Source organism: Somniosus microcephalus, chromosome 3, assembly GCF_052327205.1.
Source record: "Somniosus microcephalus isolate GS21.2 chromosome 3, FLI_Smic_1.0, whole genome shotgun sequence".
In the NCBI taxonomy this organism is placed as follows: Eukaryota; Metazoa; Chordata; class Chondrichthyes; order Squaliformes; family Somniosidae; genus Somniosus; species Somniosus microcephalus.
Window position 1 is genome coordinate 50,402,459 of NC_140989.1, and position 24,121 is coordinate 50,426,579.

General features: G+C 46.1%; 1 protein-coding gene across 1 annotated transcript in view; it reads left to right on the top strand.

The window, feature by feature from the left end:
- The window catches only part of LOC147121047 (mucin-like protein), a 117,462-nt gene that overhangs the window by 9,469 nt on the left and 83,872 nt on the right, over nt 1–24,121 (top strand). The window contains exons 4-8 of the mRNA XM_085977688.1: nt 403–490; nt 1,007–1,294; nt 16,136–16,381; nt 18,424–18,576; nt 23,565–23,743. Coding sequence (XP_085833814.1) covers nt 403–490; nt 1,007–1,294; nt 16,136–16,381; nt 18,424–18,576; nt 23,565–23,743 — 954 coding nt within the window. The remainder of the gene's footprint in view (nt 1–402; nt 491–1,006; nt 1,295–16,135; nt 16,382–18,423; nt 18,577–23,564; nt 23,744–24,121) is intronic.

A 24,121-nucleotide genomic window follows, 5' to 3' on the forward strand; every position in this document is an offset into this window, starting at 1 on the left:
GCAGCCTTCCGGTCTCAATATCGAGTTCAACAATTTCAGATCATAACCTCGGCCCCTATTTCATTTTTACTTATATTTTTCCACTCCTTTCCTCCCCCCCCCCTTTCCTTTTGTTTCTCTCTCACACCTGGCAGCTATCTTTTGCCCTGCCAGTACACTTTACACCTAATCCCAGCCTATTACCATCTCGTCTAGCTTCTAATCTCTTTTACTTCTTTTGGTTCTTTTATTCTTTTGTCCGATCGCAGCCCTGCCTTCGATCTAGTTCCTTTTCTCTCCAGTTTTGAAGAAGGGTCAAACCCGAAACGTCAACTCAAATTTCTCTCCACGGATGTTGCCTGACCTGCTGAGTTTTTCCAGCATTTTCTGTTGTTAAAACAGAACTTTTCTCATTTCTTTCAGATAGAGTGGGGATCCTCCAAGTCTGAAAAAGAACTTTCTGTTACAGTAAATGATAAAGATATCAGATTGCACAAAGGTGAAGATTTAGGTAAGAGTTAGTGAAAGAGCCGGTTGAAATGCTGCAAATGCTAATCTGTTAAATGTCTGTCACTGTACTTGAATTTAGACATTGTAAATATCATACTTTAACAAATCTAAATTGTCATATTATTGTAAATATAATTCTGCAGACTTCCAAACAAATTCATTTCTTTTACAACAGTGTACTATATGCCTACTGTGAAGCTGGTCTTTAAATCCCACCTGTGTATAAGTTACTCCCTCCTGAGTTGTTTTTCTGAAATGTATATTGTATATAAATTAACCCATTGTATTATAGCTGTACTTTATCCACTTTGTATTTTTCATTTGTAATGTGCATTTGTGAGATTTGTGCGAATTCACTTTGCATACTTTCTCCACAAATACCGCTGATTCCAAGAGCCATGATCAGTCATTTGTCATTTTCATCAGCTTGTGATAACTAATCTTGATTGACACCTGTAATTCAGCTGAATTTTAGTAAATAACAGTCCCTTTCCATTTCTTTGTTTCTTCTTCACAGAAGTATACCATTTCAGTGAGAACCAGTTGGCACTGGTGTGCGAAAAAGGGACCAGATGCTCCGCAGTTTATTTTTCTGGATTACAGGTTACAGTGGAATTAGGCATAGGTGGCTTCCTTCAGGCAGCAGTCTACTTGCCACATTCTTTCTACAACAGAACTCTTGGTCTACTTGGCTTGTGGAGCAGTACAACAGCAGATGAATTTCTGTATCCAAATGGGGATTATCTAAAGTTCCAGTCTGGCAGTGTTCCCACCGAGGAGGAAGTATATAAGTTCCAACAATCCTGTAGGTCTTTGTAGTAATTAAAACACAGGTTACAAATGTTAATCTGGTTTCATTTTAGGTTGGCTCAGCATCCCATGTCTTTTCATATTCTGTCCCGAAGGAAAAGCACCATGCTGGAGTAGAGTTTCATGGGTACCAGCAACATATTGGTACCTCACGCAAGTAGCCATTGTTTATGTGTGACCCTGAACAGTGAGTGTAACAAGCTATTTGACGGCAGATGCTATCGGAGCCAAGCTCAATCTTGTCCTTACCTAACAACCACACATGCACTTTCCAGCAAAGGTCACTGGCTAACGGTCAGGAATATGAACACAGGTTGACTTTTTCCCATCCTAGCTCAGGGCCCACAGGTCAGTTCTTGAGAACAGATAATTCAGCAGACCTTGGATTGAATCTGGGACTTACTGGTTGATATAACTATTTATCACTAAGACCACCTATTTCCACCTCCGAAACATCGCCCCACTCCACCCCGCCTCAGTTCATCTGCTGCTGAAACCCTCATCCATGCCTTTGTTACCTCTAGACTTGACTATTCCAACGCACTCCTGGCTGGCCTCCCATCTTCCACCCGCCATAAACTTAAGCTCATCCAAAACTCTGCTTCCCGCATCCTAACTCACACCAAGTCTCGTTCACCCATGACCCCTGTGCTTTCTGACCCACATTGGCTCCTGGTTAAGCAATACCTCACTTTTAAAATTCTCATCTTTGTTTTCAAATCCCTCCATGGCCTTGCCCCTCCCTATCTCTGTAACCCCCTCCAGCCCTGCAACCCTCCGAGATATCTGCGTTCCTCCAATTCTGGCCTCTTGCACACTCCTGATTTTAAACGCTCCACCATTGGCGGTGTGCTTTCAGCTGCCGAGGCCCTAAGCTCTGGAACTTCCTCCCTAAACCTCACCACCTCTCTACCTCTCTTTCCTTCTGAAGACACTCCTTAAAACCTACCTCTTTGACCAAGCTTTTGATCATCTGCCCTAATACCTCCTTATGTGGCTCGGTGTCATATTTTGTTCGATGTAGCTCCTGTGAATCGTCTTGGGATGTTCAAGGTGCTATATAGATGCATTGTTGTTATAATTCCCCACATGCTTTTGATCCATTTCTTATTGTCCATTTCTAACCAACAGCTGTTTCTAGAGTACACCAGTATCTTTCTTTATGCAATTTTAGTTTTTATTAAATAAAACAAAAATGCTTTGTTTTATATGTGAGTTAAACTGCCTTAGTTTCCCATCGTGATGCATTTTCTGCAGTTGAGGGGATAGGTAGTTAATGTATTTTCAGGCCTCTGACAACATAGCTCTGAAATGACCTTCAGAGCAGCCTAGGAATGTTTCACCTTCTCTTCTGTACAAAGGCACCTGATTCTCCATAGCAACACAGATCAAGTGGTAGGGAGCCCCAACACGGGAGAGAAATGAAAGCTGAGGATCAAAAGCTGCATTTAAGGTGACTGCACGAAATGAAGCATTGAGAACCAGACTAAGACAAAAGCCATGTAGAATCGGACAGCAAAACAAATTACATACAGGCATCAAATCATTGATTTTGCATTATGAAGAAAGGATTCACTTCAACTGGAGATAAACCTATAATAGTAGTCTGTGCAGCATTCAGAAGAATGTTTGCACCTAGATATGTGGGTACTTTGGTTCCGGAAGCTAGATATTCCTGGGGGCACTGCAGGAGTCATCCCCTTTTGTTCTGTACCTGTGGGACATCTGAACAGGAATGACCAACCAGAATCAGTTATTAAGTTAGAAATAACTGTGGATAGAAGATAACTGTTAAACTGTTAAACTGGTGTCAAGGAACGTAAGCTTACAGGCTTAGTCATTATCTTTAATATTTGAGGCATTGAAAGGAGCCACATGAGCAATGCATGCATCATTTATCAATTCATGGATAATGATGGGTCTCGATGCTCATTGACATAGAATGCAAGCATCTCCTACCATTGTGTATTTGATCTAGCTTGCTACATAGTTCTTTATTCGGCACCTGTTAATGAGGAAATATATACAACGATCTTCCATACTTACTTAAATTTTCAATTGTTTCTAAGGTAATGCTGTGCTCCATTAGCAGTCAGGTAGTTCCCGATTTAAAAACATAATTTCAGGAAATCTTGAATTTAGTGGACTGTTTAAGAAACATGTGCTGGAGAGATTATTGGCTATGGTTCCAAATTTTTGTTGTCCTTATAAAAAAAAAAAAGTATAATAATGCTTTCACTTTTTTTACTTCTGTATAATCATAATTCATAATAAATTTGTCTTGTAGATTTAGCCTGAGCATTGCAGTCTGACAGCGTGTTGTTTTTCTACCTAGCAGTGAGAACAGGAACATACAGTAGGCAACCCATGCAACCTCCAGTGTCAAATATATTGCGCAAAGGGAAATTGTTAGTCTGGTGCAGTTCTGGTCTCCATATGACAAAAATGCTATTGAAGCACTGGAGAAAGTGCAGAAAAGATTTACATGGGTGTTACCAGAATTGGAGTTATTAGGGAAGATTGAGCAGGCTGGGGCTCTTTTCTCTGGAAACGAAAAGACAAAGAGGAGACATGATAGAGGTCTTTAAAGTTATGAAGGCATTTGATAGGGTAGATGTGGAGAAACTTTTTCCACTTATGGGTGATTCCAGAACAAGGAGGCTTAGTTATAAGATATCCACTCACAGATCAAATAAGGAATTTAGGAGGAATTCCTTAACACAGAGAGTAGTGAAAATGTAAGTGGAACGTGGAAATCACTGCCACATGGAGTGGTTAAAGCAGAGAGCATTGGTGCATTTAAGGGGAGGCTTGAAGCATACCTGAGGGAGAAGGCAATAGAGGGAGATGGGAGCAGGATGGGAGGAACCTCGTGTGGAATATAAATACAGGTCAAATGGCCTGTTTCTGTGCTGCAGATTCTCTATATGATAGTAATTTTAACTCAAAAAGTCATCATGGGTCATCTTATGGAAACTAATGAAAATCCAATAGGGAATTCAGAAGAAACTTATTTTTCCAGAGAGTGATGGGAATGTGGAACTCGCTACCACAGGGAGTGGTTGAGGCGAATAGTATAGATGCATTTAAAGGGAGGCTAGATAAGCATATGAGGGAGAAGGGAACAGAGGGGTATGCTGATAGAATTAGATGAGGAAAGACGGGAGGAGGCTCGAGTGGAGCATAAACACCGCATGGATTGGTTGGGCCGAATGGCCTGTTCCTGTGCCATATATCCTATGTAATCCTATGGTATTCAAGAAGAATCCCAGACATTCCAGCATGGCACCTGTGTGTTTGTGCTGCAATATATGATGCCTCCACAATGGCCCTGCAAACTTGATATAGTTTTGTATTCCACAGCTGTTTGCTGTTGTGCTCTTTATAGTTAAAAAAATCTAATTTAAAAGAAAATAACGAAAGCTGCAAGGAGCAGTTGCTAAAACCAATCTTAAGTTCCTGAAGAGCCACAATTGTTTTTAGGTCACGTCATAATAACCCACATGGAATTAAATCCGTCAGACTTTATATTAACATTTGTTCCTGTGTAAGTTCATACACTGGAATTGACAATTTTAGTTTAAATCAAGTTGACATGAATCTCTGAGTTTGCAGCTCGGAAGTTGCACCAGTTGAGTGGGATTCTTAATCTGACTAATCATTTTTTCATACAAGGTGATTTGGAGCCTAGCGGCTGTAAATTTTCAACAAATACTATAATTATAGCTACAATATAAATGGGACTTGTAATGTCAGAGCTAAAAATTCTTAAAGTAGATTTAAGAATCTTTGTAAACAGATGGGTTCTGAGTTGACGCACCTCCACACCCACAGTAAAGCAGGATGTGCCTGTTACATGGTAAATATTATGAAAGAGAAAATGACAGCAAATCTCAGCTAGACCTGTAATCATGGCGCAGAAACTAAAAACCATTGTCACTCTCTTGAAGTAAGGGAAAACATTTTCACCCAAAGGGTAATGATTATAATATAATAATTGCGCTTATAGAAGCATAGAAACATAGAAGATAGGAGCAGGAGTAGGCCATTCGGCCCCTCGAGCCTGCTCCGTCATTCAATGCAATCATGGCTGATCATCCAAATTCAGTACCCTGTCCCTGCTTTCTCCCCATACCCCTTGATCCCTTTAGCCTTGAGAAATATATCCAACTCCTTCTTGAATATATTTAATGAATTGGCCTCTACTGCCTTCTGTGGTAGAGAATTCCACAGGTTCACCACTCTCTGGGTGAAGAAATTCCTCCTCATTTCTGTCCTAAATGGCCTACCCCTTATCCTTAGACTGTGACCCCTGGTTCTGGACTCCCCGACCATCGGGAACATCCTTCCAGCATCTAGTCTGTCTAGTCCTGTTAGAATTTTATAAGTTTCGATGAGATCCCCTCTCATTCTTCTAAACTCCAGCAAGTACAAGCCCAATCGATCCAATCTCTCCTCATACGTCATTCCTGCCATCCCAGGTATCAGCCTGGTGAATCTTCGCTGAACTCCTTCCATGGCAAGAACATCCTTCCTCAGATAAGGCGACCAAAACTGCACACAATACTCAAGATGTGGTCTCACCAAGGCCCTGTACAACTGCAGCAAGACATCCTTGTTCCTGTACTCAAACCCTCTCGCTACGAAGGCCAACATACCATTTGCCTTCTTAACCGCCTGCTGCACCTGCATGCTTACCTTCAGTGACTGGTGCACAAGGACACCCAGGTCTCGTTGCACTTCCCCTTCTCCCAATCTATTGCCATTCAGATAATAATCTGCCTTCCTGTTTTTGCTACCAAAGTGGATAACCTCACATTTATCCATGTTATATTGCATCTGCCATGCTTTTGCCCAATCACCCAACCTGTCCAAATCATCCTGGAGTTTCTCGGCATCTTCCTCACAGCACACACGCCCACCCAGCTTTGTGTCGTCTGCAAATTTGGAGATATTACATCTAGTTCCCTTGTCTAGATCATTAATATCAAATCAAATCAAATCAAATCAAATCAACTTTTATTGTCATTGTTAGTGCACAAGTGCAGTACAACGAAATGTAGGCTTGCGGCTCCCGAGAGTGTACATTTGGATTAAGACATTTAAACATTCAACATATATTTGGCTTGTAGTATATTAACATAAACATAACCATAATAAAGTGCATTGGCAGATGTGCAGGCTTTAGAGTTTATTTGTGGAGTTCAGTAGGATGACAGCCCTGGGAAAGAAGCTGTTCCTAAATCTGGTCGTACGGGTGCGAATGCATCTGTAGCGTCTCCCAGATGGCAGGAGGGCGAACAGACTGTGGCTGGGGTGGGTAGGGTCTTTGATGATGGACCGTGACCTCCGTAGACAGCGTTTCTGGTATATGTGCTCTATGGTCGGTAGCCGGGTGCCGGTAATGCGTTGGGCAGTTTTGACTACCCGCTGCAGGGCTTTCCGGTCATAGTAGCTACAGCTGCCATACCATACTGTGATACAGTTTGTCAGGATGCTCTCTATTGTGCAGCGGTAAAAGTTAGAGAGGATCAGGGGTGACAGGTTGCATCCCTTCAGCCTCCTTAGGAAATATAGGCGCGGTTGGGCCTTCTTCACCAGAGAGGAGGTATTGAGGGACCAGGAGAGGTCTTCCGTGATGTGGACTCTGAGGAACTTAAAGCTGTCCACCCTTTCCACCACAGCCCCATTGATGTGGATGGGGGTGTGACTTCCGCCTTTCGACTTCCTGAAGTCCACAATGATTTCTTTGGTTTTCTTGATGTTAAGGGCCAGGTTGTTATCGGCGCACCACTTCACGAGATGCTGGACCTCCTCCCTGTAGGCTGACTCATCGTTGTTGGTGATCTGGCCTACTACCGTGGTGTCATCCGCAAACTTGATGATGGTGTTGGAACCATTAACAGCCACACAGTCGTGGGTGAAGAAGGAGTAGAGGAGGGGGCTCAGCACACATCCTTGTGGGGCCCCCGTGTTCAGGGTCGGGGGGGGGGGGAGGTGTGGTTACCTAATTTGACAGACTGGGGTCTGTTTGTTAGGAAGTCCAGGGTCCAGTTGCAGAGGGAAGTGTTCAGGCCAAGAGTTTGGTGGCCAGCTTGTTGGGGACGATAGTGTTGAATGCTGAGCTGTAGTCTATGAACAGCATTCTGATGTAGGTCTCCTTACCATCTAGGTGATTCAGTGCCGAGTGTAGAGCAGTTGTGATTGCATCCTCCGTTGATCTGTTTGCCCGATAGGCAAACTGGTGTTGGTCAAGAGAGGCAGGAACACTGGCTTTGATGTGGGCTAAGACCAGTCTCTCGAAACACTTCATTATGATGGGTGTGAGTGCGACAGGTCGATAGTCGTTCAGGCACGTCACAGCCGTTTGCTTTGGCACAGGAATAATGGTAGCGGTCTTGAAGCATGTAGGGACTACTGCCTGGGCCAATGACAGATTGAAGATGGCGGTGAAGACATCAGCCAGCTGATCGGCACATTCCTTGAGTACCTGTCCAGGGATGCTATCCGGTCCAGCAGCCTTTCGTGTGTTCACTCCGCGTAGAACACCCCTTACGTCGGAGGTCGACAGAGTGAGCACCTGATCTTCCGGGGGTGGCAAGGCTTTGGTAGCCGGCTCCCTGTTGTCCCTGTCGAAGCGAGCGTAGAAGTTGTTAAGCTCCTCTGGGAGGGAGGCATCGCTAACCGGGGGGCTGGTGTTTTTGCCCTTGTAGTCAGTGATGGACTGGATGCCTTGCCACATGCGCCGGGGGTCCGAGTTGTTGCGGAAGTGATCCTCTATCTGCAGTGTCTGTTTCCTTTTGGCAGTCCTGATACCCTTTTTTAGGTTGGTCCTAGCTGCACTGTAAGCCGCCGCGTCGCCAGATTTAAATGCTGCGTCGCGTGCTTTCAACAGTGAGCGGACCTCTCCGTTCATCCAGGGTTTCTGGTTGGGGTATGTCCTGATATTTTCATGGGTCGTGGCGACCTCGACGCAGCTGTTGATGTAGAATAGCACTGTGGATGCGTATTCCTCGATGTCATTATGGGCAAACATGCCCCAATCAGTGCGTTCGAAGCAATCCTGTAGCTCCGATACTGCCCCCTCTGGCCATACTTTCACTGCTCTCACTGATGTTCGCCCTCTTTTGATGAGTGGTTTGTATGCCGGGGCTAGAAACAGGGAGAGGTGGTCAGACTTCCCAAGGTGGGGGCAGGGAATGGCCTTATAAGTGTCTACAATGCTCGTGTAGACTTGATCCAGTGTGTTCTCCCCTCTTGTGGGGCAGGAGACATTCTGGTTGAATTTCGGTAGTACAGTTTTTAGGTTTATGTGATTGAAGTCCCCCGCGACGATAAAAGCTCCGTCTGGGTGCGCAGTTTGTTGTTCGCTGATGGCCCTGTAGAGGTCCTTCAGTGCTAGTTTGGCATTAGCGTGTGGTGGGACGTAGACCGCAGTGATGATTATGTGGCATCTTAGCATGTCAAACTGTCTCAAAGCAATTCACTACTTTTAAAATACAGTGATTGTTTTATAGACAATGGGGGAGAAATTCGGTTGGCAGCGCCTCCAATTAGCGCGTAAACAGGCCGAGAAGTGGGGCGTTAGCCAATTTTTGGCTGGGCGCAGTGAACCCAGCGCCTCCTCCCATATTGAGTGGGCATTTTGCGCCGGCGCCAAACCATAGCGCCCACTCGCGGGCGCAGGCAGATCATGACGTCATTTCAGTGTGCAACGCCTTTTGGGCGCCCCGGACCGGAAATTCAGTGTTGCGCCCCTCCGTTCCGCCTGGCGCTAATAAGGACTGCTTACCTGGAACGTTCCCCAGTCGCTCTCGGGCTAGGGGGGCGCTCTTTAAAGGGGACTGCACTGGTATAAAAGCGGCAGCCATTTTGGGAGCACAACTTCCTCGAGACTTTCACAGAGTTGCTGAGCTGCACTCTGAGAGCCATTGCACCAGTGAGCCAGTGCTGGCCAGAGGAACTTCAGCCTTCTGACCATCACCTTGCAGCTGGTGAGCATTTACAACGTTTACAATTTCTTGTGCACTATTACTATGGGGGCTGCATTAGAGGGGAACGTCCTGCTGCTGAACCATCTGGAAAGGGCACAGAGACGCAGGGAGAGAGGGGCAGGAATAGCCAGACGGAGGAGGGCCAACAGATGTCGCCTCACCAGACCTTACGCTGCCAGGGTTTTCCGACAGCAGTTCTGTTACTTGAACATGTCAGAGGAGCAGTGTCTTAGAAGGCTGCGCTTCAGAAAGGAGGTGGTGACTGAGCTGTGCCACCTGCTTCAGCCAGATCTGCAGCCTCAGATAAGGTGCAGGACCTCTCTGTCGGTGGCTGTCAAGATGATTGTTGCCCTGAATTTCTATGCGAGCGGCTCCTTCCAGGCCGCAACTGGGGACATCGCTAACATATTGCAGTTTGCGGTGCATTGCTGCATCCGTCAAGTAACAGATGCCCTATTTAAAAGGAGGCGGCAGTACATCTCCTTCCCTGTGACACTGGAGAAGCAGTGGGAGCGCGCAGAGGGCTTCGCAGCAATAGCAGACTTCCCCATGGTGCAGGGCACCATTGACTGCACGCACGTGGCTTTGCGGGCGCCTGTATTGAATCCGGAGGAGTTCCGCAACCGCAAGGGGTTCCATTCCTTGAATGTTCAGCTGGTCTGTGACCACCGACAGCTGATCCTCGCAGTCAATGCGCAGTTCCCTGGCAGCAGCCACGACGCCTTCATCCTGCGCCAGACTTCAGTTGCAAACCTATTCGAGGCCCCAGCTCACCCAGGAGGCTGGCTTCTCGGTGACAAGGGCTATCCTCTGTGCCCATGGCTGATGACGCCACTCTGTTCGCCCAGCACTCCTGCTGAAGAGCGCTTCAATGCGAGCCATCAGGCGATGAGGAACATTGTGGAGCACACAATCGGTGTGCTGAAGCAGCGGTTCCGCTGTCTGGACCATTCCGGAGGCGCCTTGCAGTACTCACCAGAGCGAGTCTCCCACTTCGTCATAGTCTGTTGCATGCTGCATAACCTCGCCATCCTACGCACCCAGCCAATGCCACCAGCCATTGAAGCACCAGCGGAGGAGGAGGAGGAGGAGGAGGAGGAGGAGGAGGACCAAGACGGGAGGGAGGTACAAACTGGAAGGGCCGTCCATCAGAGGCTGATAACAAGCCGCTTCTAGGCCCCTCTGATGGAATGCTTGGTGCCATTCGATGAGGAGGAATGGAACCGTCCGGATAACTCAAAGCCTATGAAGGGCAGTGAATGTAAATATCAGACATGGCCAATGTAAATAAAAAAAAGTTGTTTATTTTGCTAAATGTGCTTCCTTCCAACATGACAAAGCAATGGCAACAGAAAGCAAAACTAACACACTAACACATACGTGACTCGCACACCCGGGAGACTATCCAAAACATTACTAACAGTCAGACCAGCATCCACGGCCTTGATTTCTACAAATAAGACGTCTCAGCAGCACCTTCTACTCTTTCCCCCTTGATGGTGATCTACTTCTCTTGCGAGATCGGCCTCTTCCCTCCCTGCAGCTCTCCCGTAATGGGACCCCAGTGGCTGCATCAAGGCTGGGGGAGGCCTGCTGGCTGTCCGAAAGCGCAGATGCCCCTGAGGGACGTCCTGGACGACCTCTGGCCTTGGAGGGCCCGGATGCTGACTGCTCCAACTGTGTATGGGTGGAAGCAGTCTGTCCTGCAGGTGGTGGCAGCTGCAGTGGAGACGTGCCAGCGGTGGCATCGGGAATGCTGACATCCTGAGAGCGGACAGCAGCTCCCTGGTCGAACGACACACTGGCACTCTGATGGGGCAGCACCGCAGCATGCGCACCAATCGGCTGGTCCACAGATTGAGGCCCTGCTGTGGTGCTGCAAGGGCCCCGGGTAATCCCGCCTGATCCAGCGAGGGTGGCAGCAGTCATTGGTCGCGTGGCCTCAATATGTGTCTGCATGAGACCAGCGAGTGACTGCATAGCAGCACTCAGCACTTGCGTGGCAGGTGCCACTGCTTCGGTGAAGCCCTGGACAGTCCTTTCCAGTGCTTCGCTGAAGGCCGGGACAGTCCTTTCCACTGCTTCGGTGAAGCCCTAGACAGTCCTTTCCAGTGCTTCACTGAAGGCCGGGACAGTCCTTTCCACTGCTTCAGTCAAGCCCTGGACAGTCCTTTCCAGTGCTGCCCCGGAGCCATGGACAGTCCTTTCCAGTGATGCCCTGAAGTCCTGGACAGTCCTTTCCAGTGCTGCCCCGAAGTCCTGTGCACTCCTTGCCTGTGCTGCCCCGAAGTCTTGGACACTCCTTGCCAGGTCTCGATGGATTCAGGCATCCTTGCCACTGCAGCCATGAGCTCAGTGTGCCTGAGCCGAGCCTGGGCGCTCATTTCTGCGAGGGAATGCACCTCTTCTGCGCAGCAGTACTCGCGGCCTGACTCGCTCTCTGGGGAGACGGCCCCCGAGCTTCCCTACCCCCCTTGCGTTGCTGCAGCCCGCTGGTTTCTGGAACTGCTTCCTCCTCAGAGCATTCCCCCCCGCTCCCCTCCAGGGAAGTAGTCTCCCCAGTCTGCAGAGGGGCTGGCTCACCTGAGGGTGGCAGAGATGGTCCAGCTTCCTCCTGCTCGTCGCCTCCGGTGGCAGTGGCAGCTTGAGGGCCCGGCTCCCGAGTTGGTGATGCAGCATCTGAAAGCAGGGAGGTTGAAGAGTGGCTTTAGCGAAAGGACAGGGTGGCAGCAAGGGATGCATGAGTGCTGCAATGCTCTGACATGGGTCCAGAGTGAAAAAGCATGCTGGTGGGGGGAAGAAGTGGAAGGAGAGAGTTCAAAAAGGTGATGACCTTACCATCGCTGTGCACAATGGGGTCGGCAGCTCCAGTGGTGACAGGACCAGTCATCCGGCCTCCAACAATCTGGTGGACTCGTTCCTCCAGGTCCGTCAGTGTCTGCAGCTGAGGAGGGCCTCCTCCGGTGCGAAGCTGCTCCCTCCGGTTCCTGGCCAGCTTGGCCTGCAGGAGAAAGGACGGGAAGTGATGAAACATGCTGGCCTGAGCTGACATCACATGCCCCCATGGTAGATTAGCCCTTCCATTATGCATTGAGATGACATCACATGCCCCCATGGTAGAATAGCCCTTCCATCATGCATTGAGCTGACATCACATGCCCCCATGGTAGAATAGCCCTTCCATTATGCATTGAGCTGATATCACATGCCCCCATGGTAGAATAGCCCTTCCATTATGCATTGAGCTGACATCACATGCCCCCCATGGTAGAATAGCCCTTCCATTATGCATTGAGCTGACATCACATGCCCCCCATGGTAGAATAGCCCTTCCATTATGCATTGAGCTGACATCACATGCCCCCCATGGTAGAATAGCCCTTCCATTATGCATTGAGCTGAATGTGCGTGTGTGTTTCCAGAAAGGGCCATGGGTGCTGGCTGACAGATGGCCATTGGGGCTTCGCGCACCCTCTGGCCATAATGTCAGGTGCAGATGGAGGGATGAAGAAGATGGCGAAAAAGGCACTCACCCTAATGACCCGAGTGAGGTCGTTGAACTTCTTCCTGCATTGCACAGGAGTCCTGGGCACCACGCTGCTTGAGGTGACTCTTTGACAAACTTCCCTCCAAGCCCTGCGGTACTCGCTCTGATGAGGCCTCCTGCCATTGTTGGGGTACAGCACAGCTCGCCAGCGCTGCTCTTCGCCAACCAAAGCATCCAATGCCCCATCAGTAAAGCGCTCCGCTCTCTGCCTCACCCTCTCCATATGTTCAAAGTTTGGAACGCGACAGAAAGCACAGCGCCGATTTTGAGGCCTACAAGGCGCAGAGTGTGGCTGCTGCTCCTAATTGCGGCGCCAGCATGTCTCGGGGTAATCGATTATTGACAGCACCTGCGCTGCGCCCAGCCACTGACATATTGAGTAGCTCCGCCGGATTAGCGCCTTAAGACTCCTGTGCAGCGCCTGAATCAACGCCGCAATCATCTTTAGGGGCGCAGCAACCCAATATCGCTCGAGGTGGCGATAAGTTGCGCAGCGCCAATTCTAACGCCCTAAACGGGGCTATACCCAATTTCTCCCCCAATATGTTATGTAATAGATTATTGAGTAAGTTACCGGGGAAAACTGATTTAAACCAGCAGTACAAATGGATGCAAGAGACAATTCAATGTGTTTTTGCAGAGATAAAGGATGGAGGGATATGTTGAAAAGGCAGGTAGGTGGGGTTAATCTCTGAAAAAGGATTTATGGGATGTGGGTGTCGCTGGCAAGGCCAGCATTTATTGCCCATCCCTAATTGCCCTTGAGAAGGTGGTGGTGAGCCGCCTTCTTGAATCGCTGCAGTCCATGTGGTGAAGGAACTCCCACAGCGCAGTTAGGGAGGGAGTTCCAGGATTTTGACCCAGCGAAGATGAAGGATCGGCGATATATTTCTAAGTCAGGATGGTGTGTGACTTGGAGGGGAACTTGGATGTGGTGGTGTTCCCATGCGCCTGCTGCCCTTGTCCTTCTAGGTGGAAGAGGTCACGGGTTTGGGAGGTGCTGCCAAAGAAACCTTGGCGAATTGCTGCAGTGCATCTTGTAGATGGTACACACTGCAGCCACAGTGTGGCCAGTGGTGGAGGAAGTGAATGTTTAAGGTGGTGGATGGGGTGCCAATCAAGCGGGCTGCTTTGTCCTGGATGGTGTCGAGCTTCTTGCGTGTTGTTGGAGCTGCACTCATCTAGGCAAGTGGAGAGTATTCCATCACACTCCTTACTTGTGCCTTGTAGATGGTGGAAAGGCTTTGGGGAGTCAGGAGATGAGACACTTGCCACAGAATACCCAGCCTCTGACCTCTTGTTGCCACAGTATTTATGTGGCTGGTCCAGTTAAGTTTCTGGTCAATGGTGACCCTCAGGATGTTGATGGTGGGGGATTCGGCAATGGTAATGTCATTGAATGTCAAGGGGAGGTGGTTAGACTCTTGCTTGTTGGAGATAGTCATTGCCTGGCACTTCTGTAGCTTGCTTGAGCCGAACGGCCTTTTTTGGTCCAAAAAAAATTAGGTTACTACGTTCTTCTCTTAAGATGGAGAAAGTGAATATTTAGGACATTGAACTACTACGTCTTTTAGAGCTCTGCTTCCCTTGTTCTCAGTTATACATAGATGATTTGGACAAGTATAGGGAATAAAGCACAATATTTGGTAACAACACAAAAGTGGGAGGTTTAGCAAACAGTGAGGAGGACTGTAAAAGAAAGGAAAAATTCCCAGGCAATCCAGCAGGAAGACATAGGCCCTGAATTTCCCTGATATCAGTTATGTTGTTACATCGTTGATGCACCGTAAGGTTATACCATTCACCAACAGAAGCAGTTACACACAGATTTCCTGGGGTAAGTTAACTTAATTATTTTTGGTGCAGCTCTGGTGTAACTTGAGTGTAGAAACTGTGTAAGTTGCTTACACAAGACCCAGCCCAGGAAACGTATGTGCAACAATGACATAACTCTTTAAAAAAGCCCTCTACAGATGCTGGGTAGCAGCAGAACACTATCCGACAGCAAGATAAGCAGCCGGCAAGTGGTTTTACTGGCAATTTCCACTAAATCACTTGACGGCATCTCTCACCCCCTGCATTGGTCCAGATAGACACCATCGTACATGTTTTGTGCTAGCTGTGCCCACAGGGCATCATGCCAAGGCAGCAGGCAGAAGAAGCACAACTGGCTTCACTGATGAAGATCTCCAAACCCTCCTCCAAGAGCTACAAGACACTCACACTCCTGGATCTTCCTTTCAACAAGCAAGACACCAACAGCAGTCATGCTGCCTACAGAGGGCTAGCACTGGCACTGCCTCTCAACTTCCTCACACCCAGAACTGATAAACAGTGCAGAAAGAAGTGAAGACTCTTCACAATAGGAAACCAAGAGTAGGATGTTACCACACTATCCCTTTCCTCCCTGCCCATCCTGGGTGCTATCACACTCTTCACCCTCTTAAAGCAACGCTCACACTACTAACCCTTCACACTACACTCTGGATAAGGGCACCTCCAACTAGCTAAACACAACCTCAAAACATCTGAGTTTGAGCATGAGCTGACAACACTCTGCACCATATAGACGGAGGAAAGGTTCATGGAACATTAGTTCCAGGAAGTACTCGTCCCACAGGTAGAGAGGGGTCAGGGGCAAAATAAATGGGTGTCCACTCGTGGGCCAGGAAGGGAATGGAAAGAGGAGCAGGAAACCACTGTGCATCTGAAACTGTCCAATTGTTGTGCTGAGCACCTGTGATGAGGACAGAATTGGAGATATAGGGGAAGGTAGCCATAAGTAACACCATGGTACCATAGAGCAAATGGTTACCTAGGGGGGACAAAATGAAAGAGGTGAATAGGCGCGTGGTCATGGCAGGAGATTCATATCAGAGGAATAGACAGCCGTTCAGAGTCCTGAATGGCATATTATCTCCCTGGTGCAAGGGTGAAGGACATAACGGAGTGGAAAAGCATTCGGAAAGGGACGGCGAGCAGCCAAAAGTCGTGGTCCATGTAGGAACCAAGAACCATTGAAGTCAATGGAAATGAAAATTGAGAGAGATGTAAAACGGGCTGCCGATTCGCGATTTTACACTATTGTCCAAAGTCAAAATTACACCCAGTGGATGTTATCTACCTGCATTTCAGGACGATATTTGACATATCACAGAATATGAGTCCTAATTTCAATATAGTGAGGATGCAAATAGGAGAAACATATTGTGAAAATTAAACATTCATAGAAACAACAGAGCTCCAAATGTTAATGATTCCTTTAACTCCTGCTTCCTGGCATTGTATTTTTTAGGGCTGGTGCCACCTCCAGAAAGTCTTTTTCTTTCACATCAGCCAGTGGAAAAGTGGAAAGAATTTAAGCCAATCTTCACATCAGTACTCCTTGCATCTGCAGATAATAAAAGGCTGAAAAATATCAACAGGACCTGTTCTGGCAATACCGCATGCATTCATGATATCCTAGTTGCTAATGACACAAAAGTGGGATTGCAAACCAAGGATTACTACATAAAGTATGAGAAATCCACAGTGATTTTTGGTTAGTACTCTATTTCCCATGTCGGTATTGAATAAGTGAGTGTCACTAGTAAGGCATTTTACAAAGAAATATGAACATGATTAACTTTAACAGCCTTTAGCTAGCTTTGATTTAAAAAAAAAATCTTTTAAAAGTGGTGGTTGATGACATCTTAAGGGTCAATGTAGATCACAATGCAGAGCACAAAAATGAAATCATGAAATAATGCCTCAATTTTGGCTGTTCTTAAATATATTTTGATATTTTAGAACACTATTGTGCACTGGTTTTCAGTGAAAACATACTGCAAACCCCAAAGCAAAGTGAAATAAAACAACTTCAATTCTGTTTGTAATTTGAAGACAACTGATGCAGATTCTGGTGTTTCTGTGAAGAAAAAGTTGATAGACCGATTTTTGTCTTTACTCTGCTGTATTCCTTTTTTCCTTCTCTTATCTCTCTTCCTTTACTGAAAATGATGACATACAGGGGTATGGTTTTATGGACATGATTAAGTCCGGCCTTTAGAACCTCACCGAAGTGCCTTCATTAAGTACCGGCAGACAACTTGACCTTTGGGGAAGGCAGTGGCGTTACATATAAATCCAATCCTTTCTTCATCCAATGCCTGCTTACCAACAAAGGTAGTGACCAGGATTGGGCCCTGGTGAATTTTTTCCTTCTCCATAACCTGGAGATTTGGAGGCCAGTTGTAGAGTCTCCTCTGCCATCCTGACTGAGATCGGCTGATTCAGACCTGACCAGAAATAAAATCTGTGACCTTGCTGGTCTGTATTGTTCAGTACCACAACCTGATGTGTGTTTACTCAGCAGAACAAATGTGGGGGGTCCCATTTGAAATCAGAGGAGATAGTGAGGCCAAAAATGTTAATGAAGATACACTAACAGTGGAACAATTAGAAGAAACTTTTCCGTGCCTTGAGTTATCAGAATGTGGCATTCTTTGCTCCAAGTGCTGATCAGTACTAAATCGGTTACAGCATCCTTCTTTCTCGCTTTTCTTTTTCTTTTTAACCACGATACAAAATTACTGTCAAAAAAACTATTAACATGAGGCAGTGGCCCGGAATTTGCAGTCAGCAGCGAAGCAAAGGCATTCTCTGCTGGCCCCGAAATAAGCTCCGCACAAGGATCTTGCAATCCCTGTGTCAAGAACTTCGGGTTTTCCGACCTTGAATTCAATTCAACGGAACTTAATGGAGATCTCCTTGTTTGAAATGCTGTGATGTCAACAGGCTGTCTAAGCAGCCAATCAAAAGGCAGAATTCTCACAGACAGCGAACAAGGAAGTGAGTAAGCCCTTAAAATTTTAACTTTTTAAAATAGACAGAGCAAAAGAAAGATTGGGGTTCTCATATGGGGAAAAGGCAAACCTAAAATAAAGATGCACAAACTTGCAACTTTAGGATTTTTGAATGTACCTGCGCATGCGCCAAATCCCGAAGTTGCGGTCAGTTTCAAAGGCGGAATAATGGCGAACTCTGCCGTTCGCCGTCATCCCGGCTGCAAATTGCGGGCCAGTATCTTTAGACAGCAAAAGCTCAACCTGTTTATGCAAAATTGAAACGTCAGTTATGTGCCAACCTGGAATGGTTTTGAGCAGCTCCAAGGATGCTGTCCGGTTATATTTAGCAATTACAATTGAAATTTTCAATAAATAATGAAACTTTTATAACAGTTTTTAACGTATGTATTTGACTTTGTGGTTTAAATAAAGCTAGTTACACTGCATGCAGTCTTGTTTCGTTTATCCAATAGTGATTTGCTACAATTTTGTTCAATCGTACAGTACTGTAATAGCACTACCTTTTTAAACCGTCCAATGCGTATAGCAGGCAAATTGTGTTAGCATCAACACGCCTGCTATAAGCGGTGGAAATTGTACCAATAAGAACAATTTTGCCCAACTTCCCTTTTTGTTACTGTCCACACTTATGTGTGCCTACAGATGGCTGTTAAAAAGAGTTGAACGTTTGAGGCAATGTAATTCTTTTGGTATGATGCTGAGTTTAGTTAATACCATCTATGTCTGTTACATTTAGGAAACATGCCTCCAACATTTATTGGCCCTTTGTTTATCCATGTTAAAGTTAATAGTACAACAAGGGTTCAATTTACAGCTGAAGACCTCAACAATGATAAAGTCAACTTTGCACTTGTACCACCCATCCCTGAAGGAGCAACAATAAGCTCAGGTTTGTAATTTATTAATGAAAACCTTTTGTGACTCAGAACTCTATCATTTTTACTATATGGAACTGAGCTCATATCTTCTACAGTATATCCCTTTTTTCTCTTGGCCCATCTCTCCTTCCTGTCACCTACTCCTGCCACCTTTCATTTCTCCCCTCTTGGGTAGTTAGCCCCCCTTCCTAGATCCTACCCCAACTCATCACTACTCCTCTGCCTTTCCATCTTCAGCCGCCATCCCAGGTTTGAATTCCTCTTGGATAACTCCACAGCTACCCTCTACGCCTCTCTTGTCATTCTCCAGAGAACCTATTGAGGTACCCATCATTACCTTCTTATGAGCGTCAACCCCAATTTCCCATTCTCCTCTCTCACCGATCCTCCCGTCCAGTGTACTCACTGGGAATTGAACTTGCCAACCTTCTTCCCGACCCACCCACTACTGCCCCCTCAAACTCTGCCAGTGGATCAACAATCCCCGTCCCTCTCTGCATTTCCTTCTAGAATGACCATTTACTCGTGAACAAAACCCTTACCATCCACAACCTTATTGCAGGCAATCACATTAACATCATGGCTTTGAGGGATGTCATGGCTCACAGGTAGCAATACCTTGCCCCCTACTGAAGCCTCTCCGCCTTCCTATACTTTCCACCACCTGCCCCGCACAAACCGCCGCAGTGGCGGTGTGGCCCTTATTACCAAATCACACTTTAGACTCCCACCAGTCCTCTGGCACCTTCTCCTCATTCGAGAACCTCAGCTTGTTCCACCCCCCTTGCCTCTCCTTTAACGTCCTCATTCTCTACTGCCCCCCTCAAGCCCCATCCCGAGTTTCTCACTGAGATATCCTCCCATTTTTCCACCTTCCATCTCTTCATTGTGCGACTCTTTATCCTCCAATTTCCATTTCAACTCACCTTGCCCTCTCTCCTCTGTCTTGACTGCTCCCTGTCCTCCCCAAACCTCTCCTTCATATAAATTCTCCTACCTACATGCACAGCCTTCCCCTTGACCTTGCCATCCCACGTGGCCTCTCTCTCCAATTGTATCAATCGTAGACAAGCGTATCTCCGACTACTTCCTTGTACTGTATCTCTCATCACCCACATCCCTCTACTCTGCCCCTGGAAAAAAACTCTCCCCTAAGACACCTACAATTTCATGCTGAAAACTGCCTAACCTCTGGGCTTCTGTTTCCCATGATACTTCTGCAGATGTCGATCTGCTTGATCACTCCCTCACCTCCACCTTTAATGCCCTTGTCTCCAGTAAAACCTTCACTGTCCCCCTTCCTGGTCACTCCCCGTGGTATGGGCCCCATCTCTGCTCCATCAGGTACAATGGGCGTAAACATGAGCATATCTGGCGCACAACTGCTTTAGCCATCGATTACCAGATCTGGCTGGACCACATCGGGCCTCACCTTTCTCTGCCAAAACTGCCCACTACTCCAGGATCATCCTAGAGAGCAAAGATAACACCAGTTTCATTCCTCCACTACCAGCTCTCTCCTTAAACCCTCACCTCCTAAAACAAGTGTGAGGAGCTCATGGACTTCTTTGTCACTAATACTGAAGCCATCCAGCCAGTTGCCTCTGCTGCCTTCCCCTTACCCACCAAGTAAAATCTCTCCCGAGGTTCCCCAGCCCTAGTCCTGATCCCGCATCTTTCCCTAACATATCCCTTTCTTTCCCTCATGCCGTTTTCAAGCTCATGTTGTCCATGAAACCAATCTTGATCCCAATCCCACAAAGCTACAGACCACCCAATTTCACTTCTTGGTCCCCATGCTAGCTGACATTTAAATGGTTCCCTGTCCTTAGGTACTGTCCCATTCCCTTTCAAAATCACCATCATCACCTCCCTAATCAAAATCACAAGTGACATCCTCTGTGACTGAGACCATGGTACAGTTTCTCTCCTTGTTTTCATTGACCTCTTTGCAGCCTTTGACATGGTCATCCAGACCATACTCATCTAATGCCTCTCTTCCGCTGTCCAGCTGAGTGGGACTGCCCTCTCTTGGTTCCCCTCTTATATATCCAATTGTAGCCAGAGCAATTCCAGCATTAGCTTCACTTCCTGCCCCTCACTATGAGCTCTAAAATCCCCCAAGGATCTATCCTTAGCCCCCTCCCATTCCGTATCTACATGCTCCCTCTTAGTGGCATCATCCGAAGACACGGGGTCAGATTCCACATGCATGCTGATCATACAGTTCTACCTCCCATCATCTCTCTCGTTCCGTCAACTGCCTTTGTGCTGTCATACTGCTTGTCCGACATTCAGTCTTGGATGAGACGCAATTTCCTCCAGCTAAACATTGGGATGACCAAAGCCATCAACTTGAGCCCCTGCCACAAACTCCATATCCTAGCCACCGATTCCATCCCCTTCCCTTCCCAGCCAATATATCGGGTTGAACCAGACTGTTCGCAACCTCAGCATCATATTCGACCCTGAGCTGAGCTTCCGAACCCATATCATCTCCATCACAAAGACTGCCTACTTCCAATTCCGTACCTTTGCCTGCCTCCATCACTACCTCAGCCCACCTACTGCAGAAATTCTCATCTATATCTTTATCACCTCAAGACTATGTCACTGTTCTCTTGGTCAGCCTCGTATCCTTTACACTCTATAAACTTTAGCTCATCCAGAATTCTGCTACCTGTATCCTATTCCATCCTGCTCACCCCTCACTATTGGGTCCTGGTCCCTCAAAGCCTTCAATTTAAAATTCTTATCTCTGTGTTGAAATCCCTTCATGGCATTTACCCACTAAGCTATTGAGGAGTGTAAAATATTTCTATTGTATTGTTAAATACAGTTTAAAATCATGTATTATCAGGGAGTACTTGTTTGCAAGCAATTAATTTTGGTTTGTTTGAAAAATCAGCAGATTGATTGTGACAAAGATTGTGGTAATATGTGAGTAAGCCAGTATTGTTACAATTGAAAATGCCAACAATGAAAAGAAATCAAATCTGTGGCTGGGTGGCACAGTGGGATTACTGCACCAACCTTTAGCCTCCGATGCCTGGGTTTGAATTCAGTTCAGACTGATGAGATGACGTTTCTGCTAACTGTAATAGTTATAGTAAATATGAGCTTTAGTGGTCTCAATCCAGATCCTATTCAGTATGAACCCACATCACAAAACTGATTCTGATTTAATATTATTGGCACAAAGCTGGCAATTTTACTCAAAGAAATTACAAGGATAGCTAATGCATAGGGATTTCTCTGGGAATATGAAAAATGTCACCAATACTGCAATGGTTTCTCAAGCTGGGCCTAATGAACATTTTTGGGGAGCGTTAGTCTATATTTGACTTTGTTATGTCTGACTTGACAGTGCTTGATAGCATCACTGGGAAAGCATTATGTTCCCCAGAAATAACATTCCTCACATTGATGTGCACTGAAAGAAATGGACTATAAATGAAGAATACTGAAAGAGTGAGGGAAGACACGTAATACAGATGAGAACTCAAAATGAATGTGTGTTCAAATATAGATGAGTAATAGGGTGAATCAGTGAAGAGTATGTAGGCAATGAGGAAACAATTACATTAAGAGAAAAACAGTATGCATCCCAGAATACTGAAAGAAGTTAGGGAACAGATAACACAGACATTAACCATAATTTTATTAAAATATTTGGAAACAAGAATTGCCCCAAAGGATTGGAGTGTGGAAAATGTTACACTCCTGTTCAAGAAAGAGGAAAAGGATAAGCCAGAAAATTATAGACTAATTAGGCTTATCCCAATTATGGCCAAACTTCTACAGACTGTCTTTATGACTGCATGTTCCCGGTGCAGAGCATGTATTGAGAAATCATAGGGAGAGTGCCTGCAATTTCTCAATAAGTGTTTCTGATGGGCGAGGGACCCATCAGAAGTACAATTTTGTAAAATCGGCCCTCTAGGGTCCATAATACAAGGATGAAATTACTCAGCACTTAGAAAAGCATTTCCTAGTCAAGAACAGTCAGCACCAATTTGTAAGGGGCAGGTTGTGCTTGACTAATTTGATTGAATTTTTTGAGGAAATCATACAGTGTATAGATAAAATGAATGCAATGGATGTTTTATATATGGATTTTCAGAAGAGGTGTGATAAGATCACTTGTTATGAAAATTATGCCACACGGGACTGGACTTTCCTCCAGGGTCTGGGTGGGACTGTGGTGGAAAACAGGGCAAAAAATGTGCAGCCAGGCCTGCCAGGCCTGCCACCCCTGCTTCCCTGTCCTGAGCTCCATGTCTCTCCCTCCGCCACCGCTGGGACCACCGCTATTTGTCCCTTCCCGACTCGCCACACGTAAATGCAGGCAGCCCGCCCTGAATGCCAAATGATCCCCTACCAAGAAAAATGACTCCACTTCGGAGGGGTGGGCAGAAGTCCACCTCTGACATTACTCCGCCCATGGTATTTAAGGGAATATAGCTCCATAGGATAAAGGGATGATGAACCTACAGAAAGGAGAGAGTAGGGGTAAATGGATGTTTTTCAAATTGACAGGTAGTATTGATCCCCAGAGATCTCTTTTGCTTTTCATTTATATAAATGATTTGGACTTAGGCATAAGAGAAATTATATCAAAGTTTGCCGATGATGCCAACCAGGTCTCCTGGAAACCTGTGAGAAAGAATGCAAGACATTACGGGAGGATATAGATGGGAAGAGGAGTGCCTATTGGCCAATATGATTCAATACACAAAAATCTGAAGTAGTACATTTTGGGAAAAAGAACAGTGAAAGGAATTGTATCCTAAATGATAAGATTCCTAATGGAGTAGAGGAACAGAAGTGCCATTTTTCATTTTTAGCGCTCCTGGTGCATAGCTTCACATCCTAGGAGCACATACCGGGAATTTCATTTAAACATGGCTCAAGCATTCTTACATTAATATTGTGGCAGTCATTTCTATGCTATAGTTACGTATTTTTTGTGCACATCATGTTTCTTCTAACAATATAGCTACAGGTCTTCTGACCTGGACACCACGAAATATCGAGCCAGTCCAAATAACCATTCAAGTGAATGATGACTTGAGCGGATCATTTCTGAATGTCACTGTCCTGATGTGCAATTGTATGGACGGCGGAGAATGCGATTACAATACCATCACACAGACCTACTTGCTGGGGAAATTCCAGGTTAGTAGCTCTGCAGGCACCACTTGCCTGGCAAGTATGGCAATATTTCTGGGAAGGGGGATTAAATAATTGATTACTGTTTTGAAGAGGAAATGATTATTGGTCGCAGATAAGTTACAAGCACTGAACAGCATTTGCTATTTGCACTCTTGCCTTTTCGTTTTATTTAAGTACACAGTGTAACCTAGGGTATTGTGCTATATCCTTAATACAAGTGTTGCAGTAATATAAATTGCATGTATTAGTTTTTATATAGTACATCAAGATAACTGTGTATATCATTTCATGTAACATACTGGGTGTTATTTTCTCTATACTGTGTTACTCTCTCTCTAACATATATTATATTTGACACTGGCTGTTTACAATGTCATCAGT